We start from the raw sequence: 26,931 nt of genomic DNA, 5'->3' as shown, positions 1-26,931 counted from the left end.
TTAGATTGGCAATATTAAGATCACTTTATTTTAAGCCTTATGGATTTTGAAAACACATACAAATAAAATACTTGTTACAAAATTCCATTTGCTAAAGTTTCTTCAGGAATATACATCAAGCATGATCCCAGCACACAGATAAATGACTTTTACAGAAAGCATTACATAGAACAATAAACATTAATGAAACAGCCAGTCTTTCCAGATATTTTACAATGAAAAATTCTCTCTCTTTGCCACATCTATTATTTGACTAAGTTTTTAATTCATTTATTTAAAATAGCCATGTCTGAATTTAAAATGTGTAACCAAACCAACTGTGGAAGTCAACAGGCACTCAGAAGCCCCAAAGGGGAGAGTCAGCACTATTTTTCAAGTTCACTAGTTCAGGGGTAAAAATCCCTGAGAGACAGAAAAATGCTGAACCCATTTCCTTCAATGGAAAGATGCTTGCCAAGGGACATTGTCAACAGACAGCTGTGAAGAAAAACTTTAAGGCTGAAGAGCAATAGTAAGACAGAGCAAGGAAAGCAATCTGTAGTGCTAGGTAATGAGGAATGCTTGGTAGAGCAGCATCGTGGGACTTTACCAAGGCTGCCTGCTTGCAAGAAAAGCACTCAGCAGAAATATATGCAGAGATACAAAGCACAAGATGTGTACGTGCTTGTCATTAACATGGAAAACAGTGTGTGCCAAAACTATAATCCCACTTAGTTATAAACAGTATGCAACTGAGTTAAAGAGTTAAAATACAAACAAGAATAAACAAGATATTGTGCTCCATTTTCAACATCACCATCAGGACATTTATTACATGAAGCCAGTAGATTAAGAAACACAGATCCATATATATTTTCTGCTCCTCAAAGCCAGTACAGAACTGCTCAGCAATAGGTGTTTAACAGACCAGGTCACTAAATTCTCTGGGACCTAGAAACTGATCTCAGAAGCAGTATGCCTCTAACCTTTCACCTCAAGTCTCTGAGTTTCTGCTGGACATCAGAACAGCTTTACTGCTTCTACTTTGTGAGTCATAGCCCTGCAGTGTGCTGTTCCTTGCTACATGCTGTGACACGGGTCCCTGACTACATCCCTTTCCTTAAGCCTATTGTGCGTACGGAAGCTGCACCACTGAACGACGATGCCGTGCTCATTTTCAGTGTTATTTAACATGGAGGCAGGTCAAGCTAGCTAGATCAAGCACAAGTTCACTCACACTGTTCACTAAGGCCAATGTGAGCCTTCAGAGGAGTGGAAGAAAGCCACAGTCTCTCAGGTTATTGAAACATCCAGAGCATTAAGAAGCCCATTACATCTGACGGACGTCAAGCACCACAATAAGCAACACTAGGAGGAAAGTGTGGCATAAATGGTGAAAGCAAGTCCAAGCAGACTTCAATTGAAAGATTTAATCCTAAAGGTTAATATAGGTTTCACAACCAGTACACTTAGCCTATGATCAGCCACGGGTTTAAAACTATTAGCAAATAAACAGGAGTTTTAAGAGCAACCTTTAGGTTCTGACCTAAAGATCTATAAATACCACTGGGGGGATGATCTAGTTTGAAATCAGATTATCTTTAAACTAACTAGAAAGCAATCATGCTTACGAGAGGCCCTTACGCCGGTCACACTTGCTCCAGAACAGGGCAGCACTCTAAAGAACAGATGTTGACAGCATGTGCCCTGTGCTATTTTGACACTGAGTTTCCTTATATTATTTATATCACTTCCTTAAGAGGACAGTAGTAAAGCCAAGCTACCCCAGCCCCACTTCAGCCCAACTGTGCAGCCAATTTTGTGCTTGGGTTACCAGAATGGGAGGAGCAAGTTCTCAGACATTTGCTGATGTGTTACTTTATCAAAAGGCCTCAGGAAAACAGCAACTAGAGAGGAAGAACACATCACCTTTTCCAGCAAGGCATTCTCCACTGTGCTTACCCTGAGGAGGAGACACATAAAACTGTCACAGTTTGATTTGTGCTAGCTTTCCCTCTGCAAAATCATTCTATCAGGGCATTTGTTCCACACAGGGATGTGCGGTTTTATGGAAGGACTGCTGTTCCAGTTCTCTAAAAGGACTCTCCAAACTTCAGGCTTCTGCCCTAGATTTAGGTCACTAGTAATTGGACATGTGTAGAAAATGCACAGGCTCAGTTCAGTGTTGCCTAATTAATTTCTTAGTCTGTCGATTTGGCAGTCGCCCTACAAAACAGAACAGTTGGATACTTAAAATTGTATTGAAGAATACCTTATGACACTAGCAAGCCTCCCAAAAAATAAGCCCAACTGTTTTGGTAGTAATGAAATAAATATTTTAAATTGCCTGGAGTACAAAAGTTAAATCAGTTTTCTCAGTGAGACTATCAGCTTGGTTCATTTAAAAGAAAAAGATCAAGCACAGTACAGAATGTAGAAACCCAAAAACTTCACCTAAGGAGACTTCCTTAGGACAAACAGAACTGACAAATGCCAAAGTCTTGCAACCTATGGAGCAGAATCAAATGTACCAACTTTCCGTCTGGGACTTCATATTCCCAATCAACTGGTGAGCATACCGACCACAAAGTGATGTCATAGCCTGAAAGAGAGAGTTCTGCACATTATTTTGATCTGTATGAGGTGCTTTTCAGTATGGAACTGTTCTTGGAGTAGCATATTCATGATGAAGAAAAAGCTCATCCACTGAAATTAGAATTAAAATTCTTTCTGTTCCTAGGGTTCTGTCACAATTTTATAGTCAACTTACTTGATTTTTTAAAAAATCCTTCTTGAAGGACACAAAACAGCCCCACCATGCTGAGTCTTGGCCATCCTGCCAAGCTTTCTGCTGGAGCTCACTTGACTACCATGTATTCACTGCACCACAGGTCCCATGTGCTTTAGGTAGTTTTGGCTTAGCTGTAACAGCAAATGAGAAGAAACAGATGCCTCTCTGCAGGAGCTTTCCTCACTGGTGATCTGGGGGTTGAGCTGGCAGGGCTATCTGAACCTTACAAAGTGGTTGCTTTACAAAACAGCCTTATAAAACTCTATTTACATATTAACTGAAGTAAAATATTTACTTCAGATCAGGAAGTGTTGTAATTTTTGATCAAGAAACAAGCTCAGCGCCTGAGCAGTTTTATGGCATTTTAAAGGTGACTTAACATGCCTACCATGATTTAAAATAAAAACACATTCCAGTTCCTTTCCCCAAGAAGTGAATTTTGCCAATAAAAAGGACCTGAAGACTGAAATAAACTCCAAGTAACAGTACTGAAAGGGAACAGATCTTCTCTCCAAAATCCTTGTATACAGGGGCACTCAGATGGCTGTTAAAGTAAAAACAACATACAACAATACTTGCAAAAAAGCTTAATATAATCTTTTGAGTCCACAAACTCCAAACAATAAATAGGAAAAGTGTACATGGCATACCAGAGCAGCTAAATATTAAAACAAGTACAAATTGGTAACACTTACCTATATTGTCAGCAATAATTTTGTTTCACTACTGTGATATAATACAAGCTTAATATACAAGATGTTTTTACAAAGGAAAACCACAGAACAAATTTAATACAGAAGGTGAGGGAGAAGGGGAGACAATAAATAACAAGGCACAAAAATCTCTCTTGCTGCAACCCGTAAGGCACCACTTGTGCAAACATGAAACTATCAAAACCTGTAGTGGAGACATTCTAATGTATTTAAGTAAGTGGATAACACATTTTAAATGTGACACTATGCTTATATCTTTGAAAATAAAAATGCTTATGTTTCAAAAATTAAATTAGTGAAATGGGTGAATTAATAGCCAAACACAAGAGTCACAGCTGGTTTCTCCCAGACAGCTCCACAAGTGCACCTTGATCTTGACCTATACTGGCCTTGCTAAGAGTCCTGGATCCAATATGGTGCAGAGGGAAATGCTGCCAAATTATGTCAAATTGTGCACACCAGTAATTGTGACAAAACACACTTCAGGGATTAGTATGAGAATGAAATTATTTTCATATGAAACCAAAAATTATTTAAATCAAGATGTAAAAGGTCAGTAGCATTAATCTAATATAATTAGGGATCTTAATACCCAAACTTCTAATTCATACCTCTATTTAAGAACTGGACACCAACATTTTTCGTCCTAATTCTATTACCTGCTCAGAAAATCTATCATGAGACAAATTTCAGAAAACCTTCTCTCTTTACCAGAACATTACAATACACAGTTAAGCACACAAACTGTAAATTTCCCCCCTTTTTCTTATTTCCATTATCTCTACTGCATCCTGCTAGAAGTAGTTTTTGTCCTGTCTCCAAATACATAAAAATCTCCAGATACTAAAATTATTTTAAATATGCACAGGTTGGACAAGTTTTTACAAGATGAGAAGGGTTTTCACAAAAAACTAAAGTTTTCTTCTAATAAAACATTTAGGAAGCGCTCAGTTTCTCATTAGCCTCAGACATGTAACTTTTTTTTAACTTGGGGACAACTTTTTCCAAAAGTTTTGCTTCTTTCTTGCACCTTGAGCAACTGCACAGCACACAGTAAACAATCTGAATGAACCTGATTATTCATTATTGACTAGTTTTGTTTTCTTATGTGGCATATCTTAATTCACACCTAAATACCTGGCCAGAGATCAAAACACTTAATGTCAGACAACCTGCAGCTTTAATGATGCTCAATCTACTGAGCTGCCAGAGAGGAAAATCAGGTCAATCTATTATATTTTAAACAACAGAGAAAACAGAAGAAAAAACAGTCTCAAGTGATAAGTTAACATTCATATAGCTATTTGCTGAAAGGCTACGCCAGCTTAGGCATGCTTCATTCTTTATATTCAGTTCTGTTTTAAGGATATAAAAATTTGAGCAAATACAATGTAAACAGAGCCAGGTAGACTGCAGTAGTAAAGGACAAAATCATTGATCTGACAGTTTTAAGGCCAACTATTTATGATTTGAATTATGTCATACTTTTCCATGGCACTTAATATGCTGAAAGTTAGTACTGGGTGACACTAAGCAAGGGAATACGTATTCGTATGAGATATATACACACAGCCTCAGTTCCTAAAATAGAAAGTTCAAGTTTTCTTGTCCAACTAAAATCAATTTGTGAAAGACCATTTGTGGTTTCCTATACTGAATAAAGTAATATTAGTATTTAAATCAATTTAGTGCAAACTGACCTAAGTCCAAAGACATAACATTCCTTGATTTTCAGTCACTACTTATCAAATGCCCCTATCTCTCAAAAAGACAACTACATCTTTTTTTCCCCCCTTACAAGAACAGCAAACACTTGACAACTAGCATGCTGTTCTAATCTACACTAACAAAACTCGCTGATATACAAATCGTGCTTTGGTCATGCAGCACAGACCCATCCTGAAAATGACCCATCTCTCCATTTAATCAGTCTAGAAGAACACAGTGCCAGATGTCCATTAGCAGGTCATCCTGGCCACTCCGTACTCCAAGCTGACAACGGCAGGCTCGGCTTTGGAGAACTCGGACACAAGTTCGCTGTAGCGATTGTCTGCTGCGTTGCTGCCCTCTATGGTTCGCACGGCGTCGTTCACTGGCATCGGCGGCTGCTCCTTCTGGAAGCACGGAGGGGATTTCAGCGCCACGGGGGCAGGATGAGCCGGCTGCTCCCGCTCCTTCACAAGGACCACATCTGGCCGCCCGTTTCTCTGCTTTATTTTCTGAAATACAATGAACAGCTACTAACAGCGGGCATGACTCTTTACTGATGATACTGTGCTTTTAAACGAAATGTATCCCCTTCTTTTGCTGGCCAACTCAGCGTCTGCAGGACTCTGTTACATACCCTAACTGCTTCCCCACAGTGAACAGCTGATGCTACAAGCACTCTTGGCTTAAAATTTGCAGAAGGGCAGAAGACAATGCCTATTAATATCCCTAGAGAAGGAGAGGTTATTCCAGGCTTTCCCCTTGTGTGGTTGCCATCAAGATGGGAATACTTTCTGGAGTAGGAGCAGAGGAAGACAGACCTTGGTACTGTAGCAAGCAGAGATCTTACAATCTCTTAAAGACCATGAGTCTCTTAGTGACAAAGCAGCTTGATATCTAAAGCCCTTCTATCTTTCCTAAAAACCTTCTAAAATGCTTTTCCTTTAGATCTAAAAAATGCCAATACAGTTTGTTCAAATGCATGAATACTCTAAAAAATGCCAACTAAGACACAGGAAAGGAGAAAAGGATGTATCCTGCCAGCATGAGCAAGAGAATAGGAAAGATTACGATTAAGGGATTTTTCAGTTACATGGTTTAGGTTGTTTGTTTTTTTCATTTTTGCTTTTAATTCAAACTCGCTCACCCAGTAACTGGGAGGTTGCACTAGTTAACTGAACAGATTTGTTTGTTGATAGGTTTGTATTTTATTAGAACTGAGACTAAATCTAGAATACTGGCGTCTCTTGGCATCAACATTTTATAGATAGAAACAGCAGTAGCAAAGTCAACATCAGGATTTCAAACAACTACATATCATGATTTCTCAAGTATCAAATGTAGGCTCAGGTGAAGTTAACATCTTGGAATGAGGTTCTAGAAAATTCCAAGCTGAGACTTTCCCTCTTGGTTATTTCATTAGATTGCTTTTTCAGTTTTCTTCACCTTGCTGCTTCAATTGTATAAATTTTTTAAAATATAAAATTAAGATTTGAAACAGTATTAGATTAAGTGACCTGCATTCATTACTTTACAGTAGGATCAATCTAATAAAATCTTTCCTCCTAGAACAGCTGTCCTTCCCCTCCTCTCTCTCCCAACATCATATACAGGAGTTGTGTTACCATTTCTGTCTGCACCCAAGTATTAAACCTGATAATCAGAAGACTTTTTTATTCCTTAAAAGGCATTATTCTGAAGTTTCAGCACCTTAACTGACTGTAACAGAAGTCTCAATCAGCCTTTCCTGGCTGGTTACTGCAACACCTACAAGTCAATTATAGACATCTGATCTCTGGATTAAGCCCTGTCTTCCTAAAAACATTACAATGTACATGACCCATAATTATGAAGGCTTACAACAGCATGCACCTGCATATGAAGTTAAAAGAAGGAAAATACTTACTGCTTCCATTTTAGTAGCTATAATAGAAATAAAACATTTTCAGTCTCCTTACTTTAGCAACACAGCTGTAGCTACATGGATACCTTGTTATTCCAAGATAATTTAATGCAAGCTAAGTTTCTGTGAAACTTGCCTTCAGTAAGGCTTTGATAGTAGCACTTTTACATAACAGAGCTCATTCATAAAGCAGAACAAATAGTGCCTTAGGGCACTCTCATAGAAGCAAGCAGTGAAAGTCCAAATCACCATTCCAGAGTAAGTGCTAGGTCATACAGCAGTGACATTCTGGTGAAAACCAGCAGTGCTGTAACAACTATAATCTGAAGAACAGGTCACAAGGGCACACACTTATTTTGTAATACTTACAGCTTCCAGTTCTTTAATGTCTTCCTCCAGTTGTTTATTTTCCTCACTTGTGGTCATGATAAGGTTGAACACAGACTGCCTGGGATGCATACTTCGATCAAACTGATGATACATATTTCTCCAAAACCTGCACAAAACAGACAGTTTTAAGTATACAAGACAAGAAAGAGCTGAAGAAAAGATAATGTATCTTATTTAAACTTACTTAAAATTGAATGATACTGTATTAGGCTCCAAAAGTGTTAGTTCTGGAGAAAAGTCTGGATTATACAGAGGATTCTGATATTTCTTCTGTTCAGTCAAAAGGAATGGCCACAAGGAGTAGGTCTTCTCTTTTAGTCTTAAAGCAAAAAGAGTTAGAGGTCAACACTGACTGCAAGCAAACAAGCAGAAGATAACTGCTTATGGTGTGCAAGTTTTGCCTACTTGAAACAAACACTTTGAGAATACAATACAAGAGGAACTGATAAAAACGTCACAGTTTTCCAGCTAAATGCATTGAAGATATCTTACTAACACTTCTAAATGAGTAGTCTTGAACAGGCAAGAATTTTAAGGTTACCTAAAAAGAGATTGGGAAAGAAAATGACATGATACTTCCTAACTTAAGCTTACCTACTTTTAGAGGGGAAAAAAACAAAAAACACCACACCAAATGAGCAGGAAAACCTTAACTTTCCCTATGAAAAAGAAGATGTGATTTTCTACCAGAATTAGAAAGGCTGTCTTCAGCATACAAAAGCACAAGAAGCACTACTGTTCCCTGATGCAGTTCAACATAGTTTTCAGTACTACCAATCCTTCCTCTACTCAGAGCCTAAAATTAAGAAGATTCTCAGAAGTTCTTAGTCTGCCAGAATAAACAAAAGACATATTACAGTGTGCCTTCTTACTTTAGCTCTTCTCGTTCTTTTTGACAGTTTCCAAGGAAGTTACCAAACTGGCATGAATGGACATGTTCATGGATTTGAAGGAGGAAAGCTTCATTGTACTCAAAGGCTTGTGGAAACTGCTCAGTCAGATTCCACACACTTTCTAAAAACTGGGTGAACACTGGTGAGATCTCTTTCGGATCACCATCCAACTGACAACATCTGAAAAAGATTCCACAAACAGATTGAAACTGGTTTAAGTTAGAAATCAAGAAAGTCTTAGCTGCAATTGTTTTTAAATGACAGCACCTTGACTTGATGCTAGCTTTGATTTGGAAATTGAGCACCTAACTTCAAGAACTGGGGCAATTTTTGAATAGAAATAAGTTTATATTTGATCTGTTTTTCTGACTTATAAGTAATCACACATCTATATTAAGTACAAAATAGCAACATAAGACAGTTAAGTTCCTTTGTGTCTAATACTGTCACCGTCAACATATGGCATATAGCAGCTAAAAGGAAATTAATAAGCAGTAAATAGCAGCAAGGCTATTGTCATAGCTGATGACAGGCAGATCAAGGGAAAAACAGAACTCTTAATATATAGGACTTCTAAAGGTAGGTGTGACTTCACCATCAAAGCAAACATAAATGCAAACTTATCTTTAAAGATACCAAAACTATATGTTTCATATTGCCTAAATATCTGGGATATAGCTTTAGATAGGTTTTGCACTGTCTATACATCAGTGCAGACCTTGCTGCAGTCATCAACTTCTGCAAGCAAGGCACCAGTAGCACTAAAAATTTACATCTGCAATATAAATCAATTATCCAATAGGTATAAACTGCAATACACTGTAGACAGCAGAAGTGCCTTGTGCACTGAAAACAGCTTACTCATTGCTGAACTGGTGCAGTGTGGCTAGAAATGGAACATCTGCAAGCTGTCTTTTGTTTAAGAATACTTAGTTCAGTTTGCTGTATCAGAGGAGTGAATTACCTGTCAGAGAACTTGTGCCCAAAGGAGATCCAGTCCTTCTCTATCAAGACCTAGAGGGTAAAAAAAACCAAAATCTCATGTAAAATATTACTCAACCTTACACCTACAGTATTAACCCCACAGGTTATCGATATATTACACTTTAAATCTGAGTTGAATAAGTTACAGTAGAAACAACTATTTATCTCTTTGTAGCTTCTTTATTTTCTTGGAAGCTTTTCTCAAGATTCTCAAAGTGTATTTGTAAAAAACTAGTAAAAAAAGTTAAGCAACTTGCTAATCAGGTAACTGATAATTTAAAGAAAAATGTTGCATGACTTCACTAGTAGGTTATTAACTTTCTATGGCAAAGAGTAAGAAAAATGTTAGTACTGCATGCCTGCTATCATAACATACATAAATCCACATAATATATTCTTTCTAACAATTGTAACAGTAAGTTTGCTCATATCAACACTACCTTCTTTTATCACTTTGGTCACACTATCAAGCACCAAAATGAAGACAGGACCTTCACAAAAATTCAACTGAAGCAAGGATTAAATCAAAATCCAAAAAGATTAAATTACTTCCCTAAAGATTCTCACTATTCACAACAAATTAATCCTCTTCTAATTCTCCCTCAATTTCACTTTCGGTGCTTATAATATTTGTGGCAGTTAGTTCTAAACAATGCACTGAACTAGTTTAATCCTTGAGGAGTTTCCATAACACCTTGCCCTGTCATTACAGAACACTGTTGAATTTCCTATTCTAAAATTTGGAAAAATTGTACTGAAATTCTTCTCTCTATATAACAAGATGAAGAAATTTAGATTGCTTAGACATCTTTAAGTCTCTATCACTGGGGGAATTGTCATTTTCAGATTTTTAAAATGTTGTTTTGGAGACAGACAGAAATGTTGTTTTACAGCAGCACAGAGCTGTTGTAATTTAGTGTGTGTGCTACCTCACATAAACACTTTGGAATCCTTCTATGTCATAGATAAGGGACTTGCTGGGATGCAAAAGGCAACCATTGCAACATTTCTCCATGGTGACTAAAGCAATTTGCTATTTGTATTTCATTTTTCTAGATTATAAATATTTTTTTCAAGTAGCAAATTATTTCTGTATGAAATATTTATCAATATACTGCAAATCTCATTTTACGCTTTCAACTAAAAAAAACAAAACAATCAATCAGTATGTTTGCTCCCTTTCACACTCAAACATTTTACACCCTTTCTTTACCAAGGAACAACTCAACATTGCAATGATCTGCTTACCATGAATCCTTTGATTGTTCTGTAATAGGAATCTAGCAAGAGAGCTCCAAGGGAACAAACTTGGGAAGTCCTATCCCAGCCATCTGAACAGTGCACCAATACACTTGCACTCTCAACTGCTATTGCCTGAAAAACACAGTTGTTAATCAATGTTCTTTTCTAGACAGAAGTCAAAAAACTAGTAAATAAATAAAAAACCTACATTTATTTCCAACTCATACCATAGGCCATCTTATTTAACAAAGCTAGAAAAATGTTTACTATGAGGAAAAGATTTAACAGTATCAGAAAGTAGGAGCTTGTCTCCATAGAAGTATAGAAAACTCCTTGAAAATAAGAGAGATTCCACTACGACTTTGCATAAACTAATCTCTACAGGAGTTCCCAGTTCTCTCTCCCCCTTATTAAACTAAATTTACAAGAAAACTTAACAATAATTAGATTACACATCATTGAGTACAGACTAAAAAAAAACCCAACGACATCAACTCATCATTAAAGAAACCAATCGTTCATCATTACGCTACATAAAAGTAAAGGCCTAGGAAATGCTCATTAGCTTCAGCTCCTGCTGGCTCAGACATTTTTGAAGCTCTTTGTTAGGACAATCACCCACTGTTAAAGAAACCAATCGTTCATCATTATGCTACATAAAAGCAAAAGCCGAGGAAACGCTCATTAGCTTCAGCTCCTGGCTGGCTCAGACATTTTTGAAGCTCTTTGTTAGGACAATCACCCACTTTTAACTGAGATAACTCCTTGCTATTTCACCTAGAAAAAACAAAGATCCAGGTTTTTTCTTTACCCACTACCATCAGATCAAACCCCTGGCTTCCCAAGTGCTTGGCAAAGGCAATTGCTCCTCTGAATTATTCACAGAATCCTACTTCCTTGCCAAATTAAGTCAGAATAGCCACTTTGGCTGCTCTACAATTACTGCCCCAGTTCTATTTCTCAGAGTACACTAAATAATAGTTTGTTCCATCCACCACCAAACTGGCTACACTTTTCAAAAATACCTAGACAACCAGGAAGCATAAGAATTCCTTTGTCTCCCAACAAGATGAGCAAACAGCATTCAAAAAATCCCAGAACATTGGCTGGAGTGTTTAACATCTCCAATCATAAAAAAACCACATAATACTTTAACCATATTAGATGTACTGCTATAAATACTAAACACCTATCTCCAAAAAGGTCAACTGCAGAATTTTACACATTACATAATATTATGCTTAATTTTTCTGGTAGGAAGTCAACTTCCCACCAAAGAGAGAAGCAGCAAGCATGTTACCTTGGCTAGGAAGACAGCAGCATCCAACACAGCTTTGATGTGACGCAGCCATCCAGAATTCTCCAGACCAGACAAAAAGTCATTGACAGACAAACCCCTTGTGCCACTGACTGAAAGAAACCAAGAGTTAAAAAGCCTTAAGTGGTTGGAGCTACCTACGTGCTGCAATGTAGAAAGAAGAATAATTGCCTCTTGTATCTAATCCCCTATGCTCTAAGTTGAATGGTGGTTTCGTGAAAGATTTCACATCAAATGGTTAAGGGAGGGGTACTACAAAATGTTCTCTCAGAATTCAGCTCTGTAGAACTATATAAACCATCTTTGTGGGTTTTTGACAAAATAACATTCCAAGTAAATACACTGGTTATCCCCACCAGGAAGCCTTACTCTTGTCACCATGGAAGGCAATGCAAATGTCAAAGGCTCATTGGAAATACTTAATTAGTACTAGGAGTAGGGAAGCAGCTGCATCCAGACAATATACACGGTTCAGAGGAGTCACGCTGCCAGAGTTTCGTCCCCTCCACCCGGCACAGGAGAATAAAGTAAGTGCTGTACAGGAACACAGGGATGAATGAAATCCACTGAAATTTTGTCTACTTTCACACTTGACACACTATATTTCTGACTGATCTCTATCATTCTTCCCTAATATACCTGGATCCTGTAACAATAATGTCAATTCAGAGAGCAAGGAAGAACTCAAATTAAAGGAAAGATGCTTTGCAGTGTAGCAGCAAGAGATGCAGAGCTAGACTGAAAGATTCTCACACAGAACCAAGACGCATGTAAGTCAGATAACCTAGTTCTTGTACAATTTTGAATAGTAACTAACACAGTTACATTACAATTCAAACATGACAAACTTCTGGCAATAAAAAAAAATCTGCTGTCTATCATAACTTCAGCTATGAGTAATTTTAAAAGAAGACACTCAAGGCTGCTAGCTACAAAAATACCTGCCTCTTCCACAGTGCAAGCCTACCTTCCTCTAAGCTTAACAGCTAAACTTGATGATCTTAAAAGTCTTTATCAACCTAAATGATTTAATGATTCTAAAGCACTGGGCCCCAGATGAAAATAAAAAGGTTCTGTAGATGAAAGTCAGCAGTAGGGATACAACAGCTGCAAAATCATCTTTATCTCTAGCCAGGGAAGGAAGTGAGTCAGCAGCAAAAGCAGAGAACAAAATTTACCAAATCATTCTGTGATGCAGCTTCATATTCAATCAAGTCCCCTGATGTAATGAGGACTATAAACTCAAATCACTGCCTCCAAGAGCTTTCCTGAATCTGCATTAGATGTTTCTCAGCTTTCAGTCAAACAAGTTTTTGTACACTCCCCACTGTTCAGAAAGATTCATAGTGCCAGGTGCTGCTGAATACTAGAAGAATGACAGACTTCCAAATAAGTATTGCAGCACCTTTTCTAAAACCCCCAGATCCTCATGATCTACACAATTACCTAGCAAACCACAGCATAATGAAGTAACAGAAGATCAAGAAACCCCAGGACAGAAGACCTACTTTTAAAGGTTAGTCTGTAAATATCAGTAAAAGAAGTAAAAGCAAGCTAGCTTTCCCCTGTCTTTGAAAGGCACCGTTAGGCAAATGTTCTGCTTCCAAAAGATCTGGCACACGGAGGAAATAGATGAGAATGTGAGCAAGCTGAAAGGATGAAGTCATTCTCTATACCAGTGGTTCCATACACTTGATCAGTCACAAAGGTACACAAACACATCCACCACTCTGTGGTAAAGGAAAGAAACTGAAAACAGTCAAGTATCAGGAAATTCAAACATCTGCATAGAAGGGGCAGGACAGACAAAGCCATGTCTAGAGGTATTCTTCATGGCAGCACACCTACACATTCTGTATTTATGACTTACAGCACAAGTTTTCCAGCTACAAAATAAACAGGCTTCCAGCCCTCACCCAGATACTGCTGTCAAAATTTGCTTTTGATCAGAATTTTCAGCTTGGTAGAAATATTTCAGAACTAGTAATTCCCCTTTCTGTCTAGATTTCTATATTTTTATAAACTAAGGCAGAGATAGGAATACATATGTTGAGCCCCAAGAGTTACCCTCCATTTCTGTGAATTAACACGGGCATTTTTATACTAGTTGGTGATTAAATCAAATGTATTGGTACTGGTCCAAGTCTTATATGCTGAAAAAAAAGTTATTTTCCAGTTCCTTATGGTCTTTCAAAAGGTGAAAGATGATTTATGGTACCATTTATAATACCACTAAGACAATTCAGCTACTTCACAATAAATAGGATTCAAGACAGCAGTTCTGCCTGTATGGATCCCACCATAAAAAACACAAGCCCTACATGCACATGAGCCCCAAAACCTAAATGTTCCCTTGCTTGATTGTAATTATTCACACTAGTAGCAAAGCCTCAGGCAGCAGTTCAGGAGGTGACTAGACCTGCAGAATGAAGCATAGCAGGTTGCAGGCAGGGTTTTGTTAAACAAATAAAAAAACCTAGATAATCCCTTGCCCTATACAGAAAACTCTACATAACTCACAAAACCCCCCTCAGTTACACACTTCCACCATCAAAATATATGCAACAGATTGCAACATCTGTTGAGCCTTCTCCCCAAACACCTTCTGCAGAAATGTTCCCTCTTGACATACCCAAAACCCTTTTGCTTATCAGAGTTCAATCCTTTCTGTTATGTAACACTGTAATTTAAATATATAAAAACTGTACTTTGTATTTAGTATTACAGCTACAAATTTAGTCTATGTGAAGCTTCTCCCATGAGTGGTGTAGTCTGCTCATTGATAGAGTCATCATGTTCACATTGAAGAAAACTATTTTAGAAAACTTTTGAACCACTGCATGCAAGATATTTAATTAACAGCTGAATCCAAAATGAAAGCTACACTGTAAATCTCCCTAGCATTCTCCATGGTGTAGTCCCATTACAGAAGGATACTGGGAAGGGTTTTGTCTCACATTCAGCTTGCCAGTGGAATTTTCAGATTCTGAACGAAATCAGGCAGACAGAGAGCCAAGGAGCAGGACACACACCAAACAATGAGTAACAGTTGTTTGTTATAAAAAGCCCAAACAACTGAGGGCAGCCCCAGTTACAGTGGTGCTTGAACAAACAGCATCATTGGTATCACGCTCTGATTTGAGAACATTCAGTCCAGCACATTCAGGGGAAGTGAGTACACAGAAGGTACACAAAAGCTAAATGGCATTTTCCTCATTTTAAGTTGTGAACCATTTTCATGGCATTTTCTTCCTGATCACCCCACTGACAGCACATTTGTACAAGGGGCTGAAGAGTAAATTATTGCAGACATCCTTAAATTTTAAGGGTCCTTTCTACTCCTGAGGATGCTCCTACTTCTAAAGTGGCATTCAGCAGAACTCTAGGAAATCATACAGACTGAACAGAGGTGAAACAACTGTGTTCATTTACCAAAAAAACTTAAGTGGAAAACAAACAATAGAGATTACTCATTATTTTGTTCAACAGTGTTTAAACAAACTAATTCTTCACACAAGGAAAAACTAAAACATATTCCATATCCTTAGATAAAGTTACAGACACAAATTTAGTAAGTATTGCTTGTGGGATGCCAATTCAAATGGAAGGAATATGAAGTCTGTGAAGCTTAACTGTGTGATGCACACACTTCTGCATCAGACATTATTATATAGAAGCAGGCCTCTTAAAAAAATTAAAACAACAATCAAGTTTTATTATCTAGTTTCCTAGAATTTAACATATTAGTAAGAGAAAGGGGGATTATGACAAATCTAAAAGTTCCAGCTTGGGATCATGCTTCTCATCTTTCCTTTAGGAAAAACACATGCAGGAATAACCAGAAAGATCCATATTATCAAAGCTCAGCAGGGTTCCGTGCACAGTGCCTGAAGAATAGGTTAGCAGCACATCCAGGATCAATGAAAACAAAGATTACACCACTAGTCTTTAAGATTTCTTGATCAATGTAACAGCATGTCTTCATCAAAATAGGCTTCCATACAAGTGTAAATCTTCTCTGTCTCTGGAAATACTTGCATAATTCCAGGAGCCAAGCACTTACACATGTATTGTTTGTCAGGTGTGGAAGCCTCACTTCTGCCACTGTACTCTAATCTCAGAATCCACAAAATGTCTTAAATTTTCTTTCAGCTGTCTACCTAAAAAAATATTAATAGAATTATGAACACAGTTCTGCCTCTCCATTTTCACCACCAGGAGGCAGGCAGTGGTTTGGTGAAGTGGCTCACATTTCCCCCTGCCCCCTTCTCTACAAACACCTACAAGCACACAAGTGGCTCACCAAGTCAAAGAGCTCAAATTCCGTACAGACCATATGCTCATTGTGAACTCTGTGGAACAATGTGCCCCTTGGAGAACTGATATTCTGTAAATGAAAATGTATCTACAGGCACACACTTGGAAAACAGGAGTCTTTCTCACTGACATACTAACAAAGCTCACTGAAGACATATGTGCTATTCAGTTTTCTTCAACACAACTCCATTCAGTTGGGTTTACAGTTTGAAGGTCAAGGTTTAAGGTAATTCATTACCACAGAGCACATGAAACTTGTACTAAACACAGAGCTGGAACAAACCATAGAAATGTCAATGTAGTTTGTGTAATCTATTATTAAAGACTTCAGAAAAACACCCTGTTTTCAAATACACTATTTTAGTACAGTTAAAACCTACCTTCAAGGAGTTTTTGCAGGCTAGATCTCATTACATGAATATTTTCAATGCCAACAAACTGGAACCTAATGTTTGAATAGTTGTCTTCATTCTCATAGCCCTTCCCAGCAGCTCTGTTAGCCATTGCATTAAGCTAAAAAGAGGAAAATAAAAATACTGAAATACATTATTGGAATAAAAATATCAAATTAAGAAAAAAAAGTCAAGCAATTTCAATTGAACACATTGGGGAAAAAAACACAAGAGCACATAGATTCTAATATAGTTTGTGGCAAATCAGCTTGAAAGCACAGAAGTATAAGAAAAGGATAGTATATACTTTTTTTTTTAAAAGTAGTCTATATTTAGAGCTGACATATCTGAATAATGCATTTAGTAATTTCCCTTCTCTTCTCCAGATTCCTAACGAATAACCTTTATTTGTGTCCAAACATTTCTGAGTAAAGACACTACAGACATCTCACCTACAAAGGAAAGAGTAAGACACAGACATTTTCAGCTCCTGTGTGAAGACACTTGAGTGAAATTAATACTAACTGAAATGAAGATGGGTCTAAAGAGTGAGAATTAGCCACACCTTGCAACACACGTAATAACATGATTTAACTTAATAAAAATAACATAATTCAGTTTAATTATACAGTGATGAAGTACGATGATGAGGCACTAGAAAACATTGCCCAGAGAAGCTGTGGATCCTGGAACTGTTTGAAGCCAGACTGGACAGAGCTCTGAACAACCTCATCAGAGGTTGGAGATGTTTAGACTTCTAACTTAAGCCATTCTATGATGACCTCAAAATACCAAAACAGATTTTCCTCCACTTCCTCATTTCTGAGACAGTTTGCAGAGATCATTTACACAGAACATAGTACCCTCCCATTCCAAAAGAAACCACATCACAGCTCACCATTTCATGAATTTCATTTCAAACAGTTAAAATTATCTGGATCCCACTCAACTGTTCATTTCTTAACTATGATTTAAGTATATTTTTAAATGCCCCTCTCAAAGTGTAGCAGCATATTCAGAGAACTCTAGCTGAGTACTAGGACAGGTTCAACTTCTTCAAGAAAGCAAGTAATTAAACCAGAAAGGCCTAACCTTATCTTTACAACATTTTTGCTCATGATGGACCCCTACTTGGCCCCAAATCTTTCAGAATTACATAGTACCCCTGCACTCCAGTATTCAGGAGGAGAGGCTTGTCTGTAGCACCAGAACTACCCACCTTGGGCCTGGTGTCCATGACATACATGTAGCGATTTGAAGGATTTGCTTTACTGATGGCTTGCAACATGTGCTCATCTTCCAGACACCTGGCACTGAAACCTGAGAGAGGTTGACTGCACCTGCAAATTGCAGCCTGCCAGAAACAAAAAAGAACTAATCAGCATCACTTTAATACCTGTACTTCAAGTGCTTAGCAAAATCTTGAAAGACACTGAAACAAACTGTTGTGTTCAGCAGACAGCAGCAGCAAAATGAATAAAGTTCCGGTGTTCCAACTTTTTAAGCACATTCCTTGGAAACCATGAAATACAGTACCTACAACTTAAATCTAAAGATTTATCAAAACAGTTTTCAGGTTCATCTTCATGGGCAAGGTATCAGTTTACGTAATTGACATAAAAACTCACAAGAGTACAGGCTGGAAAAATTATATTTTCAAGCTATTCCCATAATATGGAATGAACTATGTGTGGTTTTACTGATGCAGACAGGATTTTATTACTGCAAGTGCAATTTGTTATCATCTAATGTAATGATTGTAATGTAATTTTCAATGATATGTTGTATTTCAGAAGGTATCAGGTATATCCTCCAACACTCAAATGATAATGTAATTATGTTCAAATCCATCTAGTAATTTCACATTCATCAGACAAATTCTTTGACTCATCAAGGTGACAGTATTCTTCTCCTTCCACAGCTGAGACAGCTATGTGCTGCTTTACATCACCCATGGCAATATCTTATTTCCTACTCTGTAGAGATTGTTACCTTGCAAATAACTCCTTGAAGAACCAATGTTTATTTTGTTGGTTCATCTGTTTGGGGCTTTGTTCCTACCATTTTGTCCTAACATAGTTTATTCCTGATGTATCAAGGAAGACAGATCCCTTAAGAGAAAGCTATCCTCAGCTACCTTAATGTTAGTTTCTGAAAACTTTAGTAGAGTCAACCAATTACTTAATGATTTATTTTAAACTGGCTAGGCTTACTCTGCATCCTGTTAGGCACCACTCCTGTCAGCTGTGTTCAGGGTTATCCTGAGTCACACCCTTGCCATACAAGTCACTGTACTTGAACCTCCTCACCAACCCTTGAACTACTGCCAAGTGCTGAGAAATACTTTTCAGCACATTTACAGCAAAAGGAAGTCACACAGTACCTCTTTATTTTTATGATAATATGACAACACTGGAAATCTTCCTTTGCTTCTGAACTTGGAGCTACCAACAATTATGGGCTTGCTTGCAGTTCTGGGAACATAAAGTTCTCTAGGATAGGTTTCACAAATCTGAAAGACACAGATACACAGAAAGGATTTTATAGGCAAAACACAAAGCCTAATGTGAATTAAGACACAAAAGATAAACACTACTATGTTTCTTTATACAAATGTAAACAACTCAAAGGAGACAAGCCATGGATGAAAGTAGTACAAACTGGGATCCAAGTTACACAGCCAAGCATCACCATACCAGCATTTACTCTAAAGAATGCAACTCTGCAGTAGAAATGATAAGAATGTGTTTCAAATAAAATACTGAAATTATTTCCCTCATTTTTAATACTTGCAGACTACAAAATAGCATGAAATCTAATCTCAGAATCAGCCACACCACCACAACCAGCACTGCAAAATGCTGAAGTAGAATCCTGCTCAGTTAAGAGCACCAGAATCACTGGGGCTGGGCTTCAAACAGGTAAGCATCTCTCGAAACAATCCCAAAGAACCCACGCATCCATGCACACACACTCTCTCAATGAGGCCTTGGGAAAACCTTCAATCAGGAAGTTGTGAGACTGCACACTGATTAAGGAGTTAACTCTCTCTACCTGCAAGTTTTTGCTTCTATTGCAAGCCAAGTGATTTCACAGCAGTAAGCTGTTTTCTACAGGCCCCACCAGCAACAGATGCAGAGCAAAATGTGTTTCCATTACAACACTCACCTTGTAATCACGATTTGCATCAGACAACTGCCAGTAATCATTTGGCACTCCCATTCTCTTATATTCTTCTGCTAGATCAATAAGCTGCCAACCTTTGACTTGCTCAGATTCATTTTGTTTTGGATTATAAGAAAAGGCATACAGTTCTTCGTATTTTGCTACAAGGTAAAGAATATGTAATGGAGAGAAAGTCTCAGGCTTCAAGATTCACAGAAGCAAGACTAAATAATAGATACTTGACATGCCTGAAATATCTATTCTGTAACAATCCTACAGTTAACTGATAATTACAGATACTTAGTCAGAAGTAGGTTATGAAAGTTTTCCTGAGTGTGCTTGACCTACTTCAAAACAGACGTTTCTAAAGCCATAAGGGTCACAAAATGAAGACTGACAAACATAGGGCAAAAGGCAGAATTATTAAAAGACTTCACAGGATCTGAAAGAACAAACTATTTTGGGAGGCAAGAACTAAAATTTACATCTACTGACCTTAAAAAAGGAAGTTTTAAAGTTTCCCTTTAAAAAGAAAAGCTTTCAAAAACTTTGTTTTTCCTAGTAGACTATTTACTTATGAAGATAACATTTTGCACTGTTCTAAACACAAAGCAGAAAATGCAAAAGACTGTACTGAGAGAAGTCTCTTGTAAAGCTGAATTGGTAATGGTATTCTAGCATCAAAATTACAGCTTTATTTTTGAAACTACATGAAATTAGTAACAATTGATTTGCTTAGTGGATTTTTAATGTATGGAACACACAATTAAGAGTGACTATACACATTTATATTCACAATTTCAGGAACACCACTAGAAATGCAAAAATACATATAGGGATCTCTCACTCTGTTAAGGAATATCAAAAGCCTGACATACAAAAGCCAGACAACACAGCTTCTGAATATTCATGCAGATTAATATTTAATAAAAAACCCTATTTATATACCAAACCCATGTGAGACTTTACATAACATGTGTTTAAAAAAGATAAATAGAAAACACATGGTTTACACACACACCTCTTTCCATATACTGCAAAGCCTTTTACAGCTACAAGAATTACCTGTTCTTGAAAGTTGAAGCAAAGAATTATAAATGTCATGACAGTCTCTCTCTCTGGGTACAACAAAGTGAACTATCCTGAAGTTCTTGCACTGGATGACAAGGGGGCAGCCAGAAGTAGTCAAAGGAAGTTTTTCCACTGCAGCAATGTGATGATGTAGTATCTGTGACATACAAAAACTCACAGAGTAAGCATGCTGAGGAAAAATAAAAATAGCATACTACTTAGATCAGCAGATGCAACACAACACACTAAGCAAAGCTGAATATGGATTTTGACTAATTTTGTCAGCTAGTTATAAAGAGAAATACATTTATAAGCAGAAATCCAAGAATGACATTGTGATCAGGATACAAAAATGCATAAAACTTTTGTTATTCTCTTCTGTCATTTTGAAGTGTCCTTCTAAGTGCAAAAACTGAGATGTAAAACTCCACTGTAGCTTTTCAGTTTTCTTTTAACTTTGTTAACTGATAGGCTTATATCCCATCAAGCAGTGTCCAGACAGGATATCTATATTTTTTAAGGATCTACTGAAACATACTTCAGAATTTTCAGACAAGAAAAAGGAAGTAAGGGAAAAGAATTAAATGTATGAAAGATACAGGAGATTCTGAAGATTTGAAAATTCAAGTATTTAACGGGTACAGATGGAACAGAGATAAGAAAAATATCTCCTGCATTACCTACTGTACTAAATAAACATGACAGTTTCTCAGCTAAATGTTTATGACCACTTTAACAGCACTGTCACAGCAATGGATATACAGAAGCCCTCCACAGATTTATCCGTGTGGCAAATCTACACAAGATTTAGGTAAATATATAGAGAGTAACAGTTGTTCAACTCTGGGAAGAAAGGCACAGATACATTATCTCAACTGAACAAGATGTTCTTTACAGAATTTCAATTACTTCATTGAAGCAATCAAATCCTCTTAAACATTGATCAGAATTTGACAGGCACCTGAAAACTATGCTGCCAAATATGCATTTACAAAGAGACTATCTTGGAGACATTATGATAATTATACCGGGTACTTGCATTATCATCAGAAATGCAGTACTTGGAGTATGGGTTCAATCTCCCCAAAATGAAACCTTTTAATGTAGTGCATAGTGAGACGCAAGCAAGTAATGCTTCTGAATCATGCTGTCCCCAAAAACCCATTTTGCATGAAAGGGTAACAGCAGTTTGGTTTGTACTCAGTTGTATGTTGTATCCAAGAAAAAAAAATAGAAAAATGAATTTTCTTGAAAGCATCATGAGGCACTTGGATAACCAGGATACAAGATTAAGGGTAATAAAGGAAAATACACCGACAGGAAAAAAAACAACCAACCAAACCAAAAGCCAGGGAGATGCTATTTCATCCTAGAGGATGGAAGACTTAAGGCACTAACTCAAGTCAGGTGGCTGGACTCCAGTGGGAGCCACAGCTTGATGTCCATATGTGTGCCACCAGGGCACTAAGCACAACAACTGATGGGAAGACCTGTACTAGCCAGCTTTGACTGCACAACACTGGCACTGGTCAACAAGAAGCTGCAGCCCCATCTGAAATCTTTTATTCCGAAGATCGAATACTTATGAAGAAACAGCTGCTTACTGCTCTAAAAAAGTGCATGTTATCTTCAATATTCCCCAAACCTGAGGTCTTAGGATTTTTGCTCTATCATTTAACCTAGACAGAATCTAATTACAAGGTAAGTTAACGCTGAAATTTTAAACCTGATGCTTAACCTACGTATCAGTCTCCCACTCCTGCCTCAGAATTATGGTGTAAGTCAGTTATTTAAAGTAAACCACCACACATGCATTCAGAAATATAAGTGAAAGCTACAGAAGAAATTACAGCAGCTTGAGGAAAAGTAAAAATTTTCAACATGACCTGATTTCAACTGCAGCAGTGTCACGCAAAAGCATAACCTGTGAATTATTAACTTATTATGATAACACGAAGGAGGAGAGCAGAAATAACAACTAAGAACATTTTAGTAAATAAATTCAAGCTTAGAAGAAATGTATCTGGAGAACCCATGCCTTTGAGCCACAAGCATTCATTGTCCTTACCCACGTCTCTCTCTGGCTTGAATCTATGAATAGCAGATGAGTTGCTGTAAGGTACAGAGTTCCCGTCAGTGACTTATTGCTCGTGCTGAACCTATCCAGTAATTTCACTTGCTCTACCTGTAACAAAAAAGGGGAGGGGGGGGAATAAAAGTTGTGTGAATTTCTGCAGAAATTTTAATGCTAACTTAGCAAAGGCTTTGTCAGTTGGTGCAATAATTGTGAAAATGGTAGGAAACATAACACAGCACACACAAGGCTATTCAGGCCGAACTAGAATGGTCACAAGCTTTGAGACCAAGTAGTTCAAATATCCTGTTTCAATACAAAAGCACTGAGCATTTTTTAGTTTAGTTTTTTTAAAAGTAAGAATTATTAATTACAAAGCTTTTAGGCTGCTTCCCCAAAACACAGCAAACCCAACTAACTCCTGATACCGAGATGCCAGCACTGAATTAATGGCTGATCTCAGCAACATGCTTTATTAGCTGTCTGCATATTCAAAGCCATAAAGATTATGCTCTCCTGACTTCCACTTTAGCTATGTACTGTCTTTTATAAATTCCTCTTCTTCAAAAATCAGTATTATTATAACTTTTCCCCATAGTCAAAATACATTCCTAATGAAATGCAAGCATTATACTAATAATTACAAAAAACCTCCCAGAAATTCAAGGACTGTGCTGGCATTTGAAGAAGATAATTCATACTTGAGCCTCACAAGGGCAAACAACTCCTTCGGGTATTCTATCAACATTGTTATCTCAATCCTATGGAAAATATTTCAAAAGAAAAACTATTTCTAGATAGCCTGTATTTTATCTGCTCCTCCTAACTGTGGGCTGCACAGAGTGCTCTATTTGAAACAAGCATCACACGATTCTTTGCGTGCAAGAACAGCAAAGGAGTGTGGCAAATGGCTTATCTCCACGCATTACTCTATTTCTTGGCAGCACTGTCTCATTAATGCCACGTTAAAGCTCTGTGCTACCATTAATTGCATGGCAGAACTCCAAAAACTTCCACACCAGCAAGACCAGCACCCAGAGGAGGCGACAAGGAGAGCCCACATCTACTGTGCTGATGTTAAGCCATTTTTAATTCCTATGTACAGATGCATTTACCTACAAAAAGCACATACAAAACCAGAAAAAAATAAATCAGGTATTTCTTATGAAATACAAACACATACTAGAAGTCAGCACCATGGTAATATTCCAGATTTCAATTCAGAAAGCAAAAAAATTGGAAACTAGAAGCATCAGTACACCAAAATACATTATGCTGAAACTACCAAGTCTTCAGTTTTAGAGCAGTGTAAGTGAATACACCACAGCCAAAATACAGAATCCATACTGGGCAGATCTGCAGCAATAATTGCTCCAGTACCTGGCACGGCACCTCCCCACCAAACTGAGAAATAAACAGAAACTGCCCCAGCTTTGCTCCAGTAACACAACCCAGAAAATCCTGGCATGTGAGGTTTCCTTCTCCTCCACCTAATAAGGCAGCTTTCCTTAAAGCTGCATTTCTGCACTGGATGAGGACAGGCATTAGTGCTCCAACTTCCACCTACCCAGGTAAAGCCTACAAGAATTCTGAAAGCCAAGTCATAGATAACTTCTCTTAAAGACAGCTGAGTTAGAGTCAGCCTCCATAGATGATGCATTCATTTAAACCTGACTCAAACCAGATCAAATGGGTACTCAGTTCATGATGCACTTTTTTCTTTTGCTGATTGATTTAGCAGTCAAACTAAGCAAAACTTTCCATCTCCAGGAGAAAAAATTTTCACTAATACAGATTTGACTTCAAATACGCAAAGAGGTTTGACTGAAGAATTGTCAGTCTTTTCTACCACATTTTGCTTTAAAATATCCTTAAGGATACTATCAAGATTCACTGAAAAACCACATATTCTCTACTTCACCACCACATTTAATAAACTGAGTTTGATCATTTGTTGCTACTTAAACTCCCAGAAGTGATTTTTAAGTTGATCTCACTTCCTTATTCAACATAAAATCTGTTGGACAGTTTAATTTCACAAAAAGCTACACTCAATTTCAGGTAGCTGTGTGGACAGTTCTAAAGAAATTTAAATTTCAACATTCCCAGCAAACTGAAGTTGGAGGAGGTACAAAACCTATTCCATCACCTTCTCCTGGGGATAACTGCACAGCAGTTAGTTTATGCAAGACTGCACTGTTATTTCAAGTTTATTTCACTATGACTTAAGTAAACTCAAAAAACAGGAATGCTGTCAGATTATAAAAAGCAGGGATGTCTCAGAACAGCTGGCATGAGATACAACTTGAACCTACACACAGAGTAAATCTTCAAGACCCACAGTGCAGGTTGTACTTTACTTTTCTTGCTTCCTACACCTGTAATGCCCTCCTATATGCATTTTAATCTCTGGATATTCCATAAACCAACAGCTTACAAAAAGCTAAGTGAGCAACACAGCTGTAACAAAAGAAATATCACACTATTTCTTACCATGACACTGTTTTTCCAGAATGTGTAATTTTTTTGTATGAATTATAAAAATAATTGCTTCAAGTAATAAATCATATAAATTGTGTTCAGAGCTCATTTCTCTCTTCAGTTATACTGTTACATGAAGTACTTTTTCCCCAGCAGGGCCCCAAAAACACAATGCAGAAATACAGTCACCTGCAGGCACATAGAAGTCATCAACCTATAGCCTTTCTAGTCTCAATTTCAGGTCTGAAACCCAAACAGATACTCTGATCATCAAGACTCATTGGCTTTCGTCTAGCTTTCATTTTACAATCAGCTACTGACCGTAACAATACAGTATTAAATTTCCAAACAAGGACTTTCAGGTTTGTAAATAAACATCTGACAAAGAAACTTTATCTCCAACCTGTCACTAATAAAGTGCAGCTAATTTCAGACTAATAAAGTGTCACTAATGGTAGTTTCATCAAAGACCTTCTTTCTGTTCCACATATACACATGTATATGAAAAATAAAAGCGGCTATACATATTTATATTGAAGTTACGTAAGCTATTACTCAAAAAATTTAAAAGCCCTTCCCTTTATGTAATTATTGGTTGTGAATCTAGTACTGGGACACGAACTATGAACGTTCCTTTTCTAACATATATACAAATCTACTTTAAAGTCAGACTACCATGCTCAGGAATTAATTACAATTCCCAGGATCCAACAAACGGAGTCTTTTCACAACATTTGCAGTCAGGGATGATGAGCAAGGTGAGAAAAGTACTGTTAGAAATTTAATTCTACAGAAGTGATTTAAAAACTCACTTAAAAATTAGTCACAACAAGAGACACCGTCCTCTTGCATCTTCATTATACAAAGAAGAGACTAACACACTAATAATAGGAAATAAAAGCCATAGAAGTCCAAAATGTCAGCTACAGCTTTAATGTAACACGTTACACAGGCACTGACGGCCTGCGTACTTAACAAGACACACTGGAATAGCCAAAAAGGAGAAAACAAATCGGTTGTTTTCAGAACAGATTTGCCTCCCGAACTAGGAAAAGCTGCACGGAACCACATCCAGAGCACACAAAACAACCGCAATCCCCTCCCAGCTCGCTTCTGCTGTTCCCCCCTCCACCACAAAAAGCCCCACACCAGGAATTTTAGCGTCTTTCCGCTATCACAGACACGAGGCCACAGCGGAGCAGCACGCCCAGAGCCCTCCACCCCTTCCAGAGCCCCGCGCGGGGAGGTACAGCCACAGAACAGCAGCAGGGAGGGACGGACGGACGGACGGACGGAGGTAAAACAACAACGCCCTCGCCCGCAGCGGACGCGCCGTGCGGGGCGGGCCCTGCGGCAGCACAGTGGCCCCAGCTCCCTGCGGCGCCTCTCCCGTGCCGCAGCGCAGCAGTACCTTGGTGGTGCGGATGTGCTCCATGGCGCTGCCTGCCTGCCCGGCCGCAGCCGCTTCCCTCCTTCCTTCCCTCCTTCCTTCTGCCCGCCCGGCCGCAGCC

At 37.9% G+C, this 26,931-nt stretch overlaps 1 protein-coding gene across 2 annotated transcripts; it reads right to left on the bottom strand.

Annotated features, from left to right (window-relative positions):
• Positions 1–26,931, bottom strand: MTMR6 (myotubularin related protein 6). 2 transcript variants are annotated; one of them, XM_039718329.1, is made up of 15 exons: positions 26,916–26,931; positions 26,832–26,863; positions 22,934–23,050; positions 20,860–21,022; positions 19,798–19,955; positions 19,013–19,141; positions 17,849–17,983; positions 16,618–16,750; positions 11,903–12,012; positions 10,609–10,734; positions 9,341–9,390; positions 8,356–8,556; positions 7,668–7,802; positions 7,463–7,589; positions 5,235–5,702 (listed from the first exon to the last, which is right to left on the bottom strand). In XM_039718329.1, the coding sequence occupies exons 2-15, from the start codon at positions 26,853–26,855 to the stop codon at positions 5,442–5,444; spliced, it is 1,869 nt and encodes a 622-aa protein (XP_039574263.1). In that variant the 5' UTR covers positions 26,856–26,863; positions 26,916–26,931; the 3' UTR covers positions 5,235–5,441. The 2 variants fall into 2 exon arrangements, with proteins under 2 accessions (XP_039574264.1, XP_039574263.1); XM_039718330.1 differs by lacking the exon at positions 26,916–26,931 and having other exon boundaries at positions 1–5,702; positions 26,832–26,855.

The sequence above is a fragment of the Passer montanus genome, unplaced genomic scaffold (genome assembly GCF_014805655.1).
Source record: "Passer montanus isolate IOZ18808 unplaced genomic scaffold, ASM1480565v1 scaffold4, whole genome shotgun sequence".
Taxonomy (NCBI): domain Eukaryota; kingdom Metazoa; phylum Chordata; class Aves; order Passeriformes; family Passeridae; genus Passer; species Passer montanus.
The sequence above is the reverse complement of the archived record's forward strand: the minus strand, read 5'-3'. Positions and strand labels throughout refer to the sequence as shown.

What these genes read in the sequence shown, in the direction of transcription:
- MTMR6 (XM_039718329.1), bottom strand. Translation starts at nt 26,855, where the DNA reads ATGGAGCACATCCGCACCACCAAG. An exon ending in AGCACATCCGCACCACCAAG is followed by an intron (nt 23,051 to 26,831) that starts GTACTGCTGCGC and finishes TTTTTGTTACAG; the next exon opens with GTAGAGCAAGTGAAATTACT. An exon ending in ATGCAAATCGTGATTACAAG is followed by an intron (nt 19,142 to 19,797) that starts GTGAGTGTTGTA and finishes TGTGTCTTTCAG; the next exon opens with ATTTGTGAAACCTATCCTAG.